Source organism: Argentina silus (genome assembly GCF_951799395.1).
Source record: "Argentina silus genome assembly, chromosome: 4".
NCBI classification, from domain to species: domain Eukaryota; kingdom Metazoa; phylum Chordata; class Actinopteri; order Argentiniformes; family Argentinidae; genus Argentina; species Argentina silus.
The window spans coordinates 21,356,734-21,366,733 of record NC_139658.1 but is presented as its reverse complement, the minus strand read 5'-3'; the positions used below and the strand labels follow the sequence as shown (position 1 = coordinate 21,366,733).

General features: G+C 46.8%; 1 protein-coding gene across 1 annotated transcript in view; it reads right to left on the bottom strand.

Moving 5' to 3' along the window:
- arhgef10la (Rho guanine nucleotide exchange factor (GEF) 10-like a) overlaps nt 1-10,000 on the bottom strand; it is a gene marked incomplete at both ends in the record, with an annotated part of 98,055 nt that overhangs the window by 78,482 nt on the left and 9,573 nt on the right. Inside the window, 7 exon segments of the mRNA XM_083668535.1 lie at nt 577-756; nt 2,278-2,355; nt 3,965-4,068; nt 6,027-6,135; nt 7,989-8,060; nt 9,255-9,385; nt 9,684-9,776. Of these exon segments, the coding sequence (XP_083524661.1) occupies nt 577-756; nt 2,278-2,355; nt 3,965-4,068; nt 6,027-6,135; nt 7,989-8,060; nt 9,255-9,385; nt 9,684-9,776 (767 nt within the window).

Below are 10,000 nucleotides of genomic sequence, written 5' to 3'. Positions count from 1 at the left end.
CCCACCCCCACCCCTCGATGTGTCTCCTTTGGATGGGCTGGAGATATCAATAGTGCACCGGTCTAAACGAGGCCAGCGAGAGGAGGAGAGGGGGAAATGGGCCCTCTAATAGGTCAATAATGAGCCAGTCTCATGGGTGGGCACAGAGCTGGGGGTCACAGCAAATAACTCATATATTACACCGTTAATGTGTTGCCAACGCTGTACGCACAGCACACACACACACACACACACACACGCACACATCACACAAACTCACACACACACATATATCACACACACACACACACAATTTCTGTGATAGATATTCATCATGGCTGTAATTGATTATGCTTACGTAAACTACTTGTGTTTGTTCTGAAGACTGTTGCTCATTAGAGCTGTGTGTGGAGAAGGAGATGGTGTTTTAGAAATGCCAAGGATAAATGAATCCATTTAGTTGGACAAACAACTCCCTGATCATCTTTTATACACATACACACACACACACACACACACACAGACACACACGCACACGCACACGCACACGCACACGCACAAACACAGACGCACACGCACACGCACACACACACTAACCGAAGCCACAAACAGGTCCCCAATCTTCTCGCTGCTGTCCCATTCAGCTACGCGTGACGACAGTGCTATCTGAAACATCGAGTGGCATTGAGTGATCTCCCGCAACCGGTAAAATATGGGCCGGATCTTCCTCGGGCTCAGGATCCGCGGGTCGGCTTCTAGAAGGGGTCTCTGGTACTCCTGTAGACAGAGAAACTCAGGTCTATATCTCTATCTGCTCTATCTACATTATAGACAAGCATGTGTTATAAAGAGAAACAATACATACATAGCAATCCATAAACAACATCAAATAGAGGCACACTGTCAACAGCATTTGCGTAGAGATAAGTCAAGAGGCTGCGCGGTATCAAAGGTCCTTTGTGAGTGTCCCTGTGGCTGAGACGTCTTTTAATGTCCATAATGTTGTGTACGCAATCAGAAATGGCGAGACAAAGCCAGTGGAAAATAAACAATGGAAAGGAACCTTTGTGAACAACAATGGGTGACGCGGTTGTTGTTGCCGTGTTAAGAGCCGTCCCTGCCAGACCATCCATCCTCCAGAGCAAATGCATTATCGACAAGAGGAATATGGACAAGGAGCGTAACACGGGCCATTTCTGTTCACACACCACTAATGGAAGAGCCCCTTATGTCCTAATTGTCCTCCTGACTTTCATATCTCTCTCTCCTCTCCATCCAGTATCTGAAGATTATCTCTGTAGCGGTTTGTTGGCCTTGGGAGTCCACGGCCAGCAAGGGCTCTCATACACTATCATTTCATTCATTTCGACAACAAAGGTAGTATACCGTATCTCGACAGAGGAGATTTCACAGTGACCGCACCTAACAGTGTCATTGAGCGTTGCTGATTCCATTGCAGCAGGTGTGTCTCTTCAACTGTGGGGAGGAGAGATAACAAGGGCTTCTCTTTTAAACACAAACAGAGAGATTAAAGAGGGGAGATTCAACACCGTCCTGTGAAAAGCTGTCAGAGAATCTCTATTTTACTATCAGCATGACGCCACAGATGCACAGCAAGCTATTTATCATGATTATTAATGCCGAGATAGCACGGTAATTTAATAAATATCACCATTTTCCTTTTTAGCTTAATTCGTAACTCCTTAAAAGGTGTACTGTATAGAATAAGTATATAAATAATATAGATTGTTTTTCTTAAGGCTTTATTTATTCAGGGCCTCCCACTGAGATCATTTATCAAGGTCTTAAATTGACCAAGATAATCTGGTCACGTTTGAAGGTCATTCCAAGTATTCAGTGCACAGAAACTAAGTGTGTGCCTGCCATAAAAGCAACGATGTGAGGTAAAATGGGAGTTTTAAGAGAACTGCTTTATATACAAATAAAAACCAATGATAAGACCTTCTTGAAGTCAAAGACTCCCAACCCACAGACTGATATAAAAGACAATGGTGGGTGCGGAAACTACCCTTGGAGATGAACCCTAGAGCAGAGCGATAAACCAAGCCAACGATTTGAGAACCGAAGCTGCTGCATCCATGTAAATTGTGTCACCGTAATCAAGGACAGGGACGTTGCCTGGTCAACCCTCCTCCGATTATCAAAGGTGAAGCAGGACTTATTTCTGTACAAAAAAACAAAGTTTAACTCTCAAACCTTCGGTCAGTTTATCAACAGCAGTGGACCCAGAATCTAACCTTGCAGAGCACCTTTATTAACGTTAAGAAAACTACTCACCTGAAGGATTCTCCTGAGAGACTCAAGATAACTACGCTCACTCTGGATGATGGAGCCCAGGATGTGACGCCTGACCACCTGGGGAGACAGGAAGACAGTCAGGGGGACAGACAGGCAGGAAGACAGACAGGCAGGGAGACAGGGAGACAGGGTGACAGACAGAGAGACAGGCAGGGTGACAGACAGACAGACAGACAGATAGACAGACAAACAGACAGACAGACAGACAGACAGACAGACAGACAGACAGACAGACAGACAGACAGACAGACAGACAGATAGACAGAGAAACAGACAGATGATTCCTTGTGTCTCTCTCCATGAAGATCCAAGGTTCCTCCCCTTGGACCATTTCATCCAATGCATTGTGAGTAGGAGACAAGGAGAGAGGATGCAAGGAATTGAGGAAAGACTTTTGAGATTTGGCCAGGGATACAGACAGGGAGACAGACAAGAAGATAGAAAGGCAGACAGACAGTGAGACAGACAGACAGAGAGACAGACAGGGAGACAGTCAGGGAGACAGACTGTGAGACAGACAGAGAGACAGACAGGGAGACAGTCAGGGAGGCAGACAGGGAGACAGTCAGGGAGACAGTCAGGGAGACAGTCAGGGAGACGGACAGGGAGACAGCCAGGGAGACAGCCAGGGAGACAGTCAGGGAGACGGACAGGGAGACAGACAGGGAGACAGCCAGGGAGACAGTCAGGGAGACAGACAGGGAGACGGACAGGGAGACAGACAGGGAGACAGTCAGGAAGACAGACAGGGAGACGGACAGGGAGACGGACAGGGAGACAGACAGGGAGACAGTCAGGAAGACAGACAGGGAGACAGACAGGGAGACAGACAGGGAGACAGCCAGGGAGACAGTCAGGGAGACAGTCAGGGAGATAGAAAGGCAGACAGACAGTGAGACAGACAGAGAGACAGACAGGGAGACAGTCAGGGAGACAGACTGTGAGACAGACAGAGAGACAGACAGGGAGACAGTCAGGAAGACAGACAGGGAGACAGTCAGGGAGGCAGACAGGGAGACAGTCAGGGAGACAGTCAGGGAGACAGACAGGGAGACAGACAGGGAGACGGACAGGGAGACAGACAGGGAGACAGTCAGGAAGACAGACAGGGAGACAGTCAGGGAGGCAGACAGGGAGACAGTCAGGGAGACAGACAGGGAGACAGACAGGGAGACGGACAGGGAGACAGCCAGGGAGACAGACAGGGAGACGGACAGGGAGACAGTCAGGGAGACAGCCAGGGAGACGGTCAGGGAAAGGAAGCTGCTCTAGACAGGAGAGGATATGATGGGAGAGAAGTACATGCAGAATAGCCTCAGGATGGAAGACTGGTAGGTTGCTTGATGATGCTGTAATCATGTGCTGCTGTGGTGTGTTTGTTGTGGCTAGGAGAGTCTGGGAGGGGCAGACTGGTTTGTATGTGTTTAGTTTGTCGGCTGATTCACTGAGGTTTCATCTTGAAATGAGAGGCCCTGTGTCTAACTATAGCAGAAACATCCACCCCACATCTCAACTCAGTACTGGCAATAAAAGGAGAACGCATAAATATTACATGAACACATATAAACTCACAAAAACTGACACACACATAAACTGACACACACCCACAGGCAAGCACACACACACACACACACACTCACACACACACACACACACACACACACACCTGCTGACTGCTCAGTCCCTCAGGCATTGGGCTCAACTGTGGGGGAGGATGTTTGACCTCTGACACGGCCACATCGAGGTACCCGCCGTCATCCTCCACATCCTCTGCAGAGACACACACACACATACACACACACAGGCAGATGGAACCTTCAGAACGCATACAAACTCAGAGAATCTCACACACACACACACACAAACAAACACACAAACAAACACACAAAGACAGACAGATGGTACCCTCAGAACAAATACAAACTCAAAGAATCTGAACTGCACACACACACACAGACACACACACACACACACACACACACACACACACACACGCACACACACACACACACACACACATACACACACACACACACACACACACAGACACAAGCAGATGTAAGTTCCCCTCAGATCTCTCACTGCAGCCACAAACCCACTATGTCAGACAGACTCCAAGTTGATTACCACTGAAACACGAAGAGACTTTAACACACTGCAGGGGAGAGTTAGGAGAAAGAAGAACGTTCAAACAATACTGTATCTCCGTAGGATTAAAGGTGTGCACAGACAGTATGATACGTCTGCACAAAACATCTTCAAACACTCTTTCTTCTCTGCATGAGTACAAAGACACTCAAAAACAGTCTCCTGCAACCGTAAAAGACATAGATTCTAGAAGATTCTTTTTTTTTTTTTTTTTTGCGCCAGTACTATTCCAATTAATTACATTGGAACGATAACCGGTACTCGGTTTATGTGAGATACTGTATAACGCTGTGCAGATTTCTCTTTTACCTATAATTAGAAGGAATTGTAACGTCTCGTCCTGTTTCTTAGTTTATGTCTGTCGTGTCATTCATTTATTGTTTCCTGTTTATTTTTGTGTCACTCACCTTGTCTCTCGTTTCAGACACACCTACCCTTGTGTGTTTCCCGCCTGTGTAATTGTCTACCCCGCCCTGATTGGCTTCACCTGTCCCTCGCCATCCTTCCCTGTGTATTTAGTCTGTGTGTTCCCCTGTCTCTGTGCCAGTTCGTCTTTGTACCTTCGTGTCATACGTCCCAGCATTTCCTTGTGACAAGTATTCCTGGTTTTTGATCTCCGAGTGTGTTTTTGACTTTGCCTTTTTGCCTACCCCTTTTCGGATTATCTGCCTGCCTTTTTGAACTGCCTACCTGTGTACCGAACCTTTATGAAAGTAAAGACTATTCTATTGGATATAAGTTTTTGTCTCCAAGTCATGCGTTTGAATCCTTTGCCTGAGTACTCCTGTCATTACACAAACAGCCTCTTTAGAATGGTGTGAACCAGTGGAGGCTGGTGGAGGCAGAAATCGGGAGGACGGGCTCATTGTAATGCATGAGATGGAATCAGGCATGGTATCAAACACGTGTTTGATACCATCCCTCATTCCATTCCATGCATTACAATGAGGCCGTCCCCCGATTTCTACCTCCACCAGCCTCCCCTGGTGTGAAGACGTGCAGGAGTCGTGGATGTGTTATCCGTGCTCTATAGAGCTTCTCTTCACTCCATTAGAGGATGCTAATCTGCCCTATTGTGGATCTCGGCGTCCTGGGGTGATTCCTTGGCCATGTGACGTCTCTCTCTGTCCGCTATTCACTCCTCAAACACATCAAAACCTCCACTTGGCCACATCGCCTGTCTTCAATCCGAGCCAGCGAACAGCTTGGCTTATCCTCCGCGTTTTCATTTGAAGAATCACACATCATTCGGATCATATTTCAGTGCAGTTTTTTTTTTGTCTGTTTCAGAACAGTTTTTTTGTTCTTTTAAAACTGGGATTGGAGAAGCAACGGAAGGCTTTTTTTCTCTATCTGCTTTGAACATTACTGTTGGCTGGGCTAGCAACACACACACACACACACACACACAGCAGTTTAATCCAAAGAGTCAACTGAAATGAATGTGAACTCACATCTTCCTTAGAAACTCAGGCTTCACAAGCAATCCACACATCTCCATGAAGGGACCATCGACTCGACACACTCTAACTGACCAACACACAGAGTTCTATAGAAACTGATCCATTTCTCAAGATTACCTGGATGGTCCTTTTTGTGCAGAAAGGAGACTCTCCTCATGACGGCTATTTTGGTCTTCTCCAGTCCATCCTTAGTCCCACTCCGGGCTGCCTTCATCAGCTGATGGACCTGGATCACAGAGAGACCAGAGAGACCAGGAGGGGGGGGGGGAGAGGAGACCGTTGTCAGTCCATGAGGAACGAGAGAGGGAGACGCAGGAAACGAAGGCTACAGTACCGCTACACTAGTCCTCCAGGGGAGAGAGAGAGAGAGATGGGCCTCCGGGTTCACCCAGCTGCTGTGTGACTGGTTCTGTCGGTGGCTGAATGATGATCACAGAGTCTCTAATCAGACAGCAGGAACAGATCACAGAGAGATGACGGCGTAGAACTAAACTCTAGTTATGGGGAAGAGATGGAGATGAGGCTCGGTGTGGGAACGTGTATACTGCTGACCACAAACCCCACCCTGGAGCATCATCGCAGCCCCCGCCAGACTGCTACGGCTCCGCACAGACCCAGAATACACCCAGAAATACACCCAGGGTGGTAGTATTTTTAAATGATGCCACTTCATGAAAACTGGGTCATTAATTAGAAGAAACTGGCAATGTGTTTATTAAAGTAAATATGCAGAATGTTATTGAATTATTAATGTGTCCTATAAAGTTGTCCTGGTATTAGACCACGGAGGGAGGCTCTCTGAGGAGGACGTCTGGGCCAGAGGAAAGCACAGAAATGGTGCGTAGAAACACAGACGGCAGACAGCACAGAGAGTCAATCGTCTGAATAATTGATCCGTTGAACTGCACAACACACTGCAGAGTTGGCCTACTAAGTACACCACAGCATACATGTAGGCTTTGGTGATTATCACACCCCCCCCTCCCTCTCCAGGCAATAGCTTTGTACGATGATTTCTGAACTGAAATATTCTGTAGTAACAGTTTTCTGTAGTAATAGTGTTCTCTTGCTGCCAGTGGGATTACCGGCAACAAGGGATTACTACCTGGGTGTCACAGTGTTTTCTATGAGTGGGATTACTACCTGGGTGTCGTAGTCTTTGTACCTGGGTGTTGTAGTGTCTGCTATGAATGGGATTACTACCTTGGTGTCATAGTGTTTGTACCTGGGTGTCATAGTGTCTGCTATGAGTGGGATTACTACCTTGGTGTCATAGTGTTTGTACCTGGGTGTCATAATGTCTGCTATGAGTGGGATTACTACCTTGGTGTCATAGTGTTTGTACCTGGGTGTCATAGTGTCTGCTATGAGTGGGATTACTACCTTGGTGTCATAGTGTTTGTACCTGGGTGTCATAGTGTTTGTACCTGGGTGTCATAGTGTCTGCTATGAGTGGGATTACTACCTTGGTGTCATAATGTCTGCTATGAGTGGGATTACTACCTTGGTGTCATAGTGTTTGTACCTGGGTGTCATAGTGTCTGCTATGAGTGGGATTATTACCTTGGTGTCATAGTGTCTGTTTGAATGGGATTACTACCTTGGTGTCATAGTGTCTGTTTGAATGGGATTACTACCTTGGTGTCATAGTGTTTGTACCTGGGTGTCATAGTGTTTGTACCTGGGTGTCATAGTGTCTGCTATGAGTGGGATTACTACCTTGGTGTCATAATGTCTGCTATGAGTGGGATTACTACCTTGGTGTCATAGTGTTTGTACCTGGGTGTCATAGTGTCTGCTATGAGTGGGATTACTACCTTGGTGTCATAGTGTCTGTTTGAATGGGATTACTACCTTGGTGTCATAGTGTCTGTTATGAATGGGATTACTACCTTGGTGTCATAGTGTCTGTTTGAGTGGGATTACTACCTTGGTGTCATAATGTCTGCTATGAGTGGGATTACTACCTTGGTGTCATAGTGTCTGTTTGAGTGGGATTACTACCTTGGTGTCATAGTGTCTGTTTGAGTGGGATTACTACCTTGGTGTCATAGTGTCTGTTATGAATGGGATTACTACCTTGGTGTCATAGTGTTTGGCACCCAGCCTGAGGGCAAACTCTCGTTTGGTCCTGGCACAGCGCTCCCTCAGTCGACGCACATCAGGGGAGAGCTACAGTACAGGGCGGGCGGGCGGGCATCACCACGGTGACGGGGCGGGGCAGGTCACATTAAACCATGGGGAGGGGGGGTGGGGGGGGGGGCAGCGGACACAGGAATGAAGGAAGGAAGATGAGAGAGCGGAGAAAGGGAGGGGGGGGAAGAAGGGATGAAAGCAGAAACAAGGACGGCAACAGCAGGATTAATCACAGAGACGCAGGGTGGAAGCTTAGAGCACTGCTCTGGTCAAAGGCTAAAGCCCAGCTGAGACTACTAGCACTGATCCGGTGGAGGATAATGCAGGCGGCATGGGGTGAGGCAGGGAGGGAGCCGTGGGGACTTCCATCCAGAGCACTACCTCTGGCACTGGGCCCCTGCTGTCACTACTACAGCTATGTAACCATCACCTCTTTTAGCTTACCAAATACACTACAACAGGCAATCATTGCCATTGGGATTTCCTCGATAATATATGAGTATGCCGTAGGATTTTCTAAGATTACTACCATAGTGTGATATCCACATTCCTGTAATGGGAATATGTAAAAATATGTAAAGGCAGAGGTACTAAATCTATGCATCAATAATCATTCAACTCAGCAAAACATTGTTTTCCAAAGCCTCCCCACATGCAGGCCCGAAGTGAGACTGTTGAGGGATTAGGATGCGATGTGAATGAGCACATACTGCCACCATGTGGTGGTGAGGTGAAGTGCAGCACCCTACAGTAATGCTGCATGAAGCACAACATTGTCATGGCCTTCGTGTCTTTCAGGTGGGAACACTTCTTGTTCATTCTGAGCCCGCAGAGCTAGTTTATAGCCCACACAATGCTTATAAATTGTTATTTGTATTTTTTCAAGCAGGTCTATAAATTAATAAAAATGAATGCGGTGGGGGGGTGTATACGGTAAAATATATATACACACACACACACACACACACACACACACACACACACACACACACACACACACACACACACACACATAAACAAACACTTACACAAACAAATACACAAACACACACACACACACACATACACACATAAACAAACACATACACAAACAAATACACAAACACACAAACACACACACACACACACACACACATACACACACACACACACATACACAAACAAACATGTACACACTCATACAACAACAACAAACTGGAACCCTCTTACCTTGCTGCGGGTGGGAAGTTTGCTCTCGGTGTCAGAGTGCTCGTCGTAACTCTCAAACTCACTGGAGCTCCAGTCATTGCCTGCACCCTGCACTCCCACGTCTCTGTGCACATCTTCATAGATCATATCCCCTGAAACACACACACACACACACACACACACACACACAGATTCACTGACGTGAACACAGACCAGAGTGCACTCGTCACGATTCAGTGCTCAAGCAGTTCTTGCCTCTGGTAATGCATGACCTTTGTCATGAAACATACACACAAACACACACCCACATACTGTACACACACAGACACACACAGACACAGATACAGACACACACACACACACCCACATACTGTACACACACACACACACAGACACACACAGACACAGACACACACACACACACACACAGATCCCGTCCTTGATGCTGACCTGAGTCAGGAGAGAGGAGGTCTTCACTGGGCACGTCATCATAGATCACCTCTGGACTCTCAGTCTGGAGCTCAACATCAGACACACCTTTACCTACAGAAGACAACAACAACAACAACAACAACATCAGACCCACCTTTACCTACAGAAGACAACAACAACAACAACAACAACAACAACAGCAGCAGCCACACCTTTACCTAGTGAATACAACAACAACATAACGCCATAATAAAATAGTTTATTCTGGTTTGTTCAGAATATTAGTAAGTCATGCAAAATGACTTACTAATTAGTTGGAAGGAACTGACAATGCA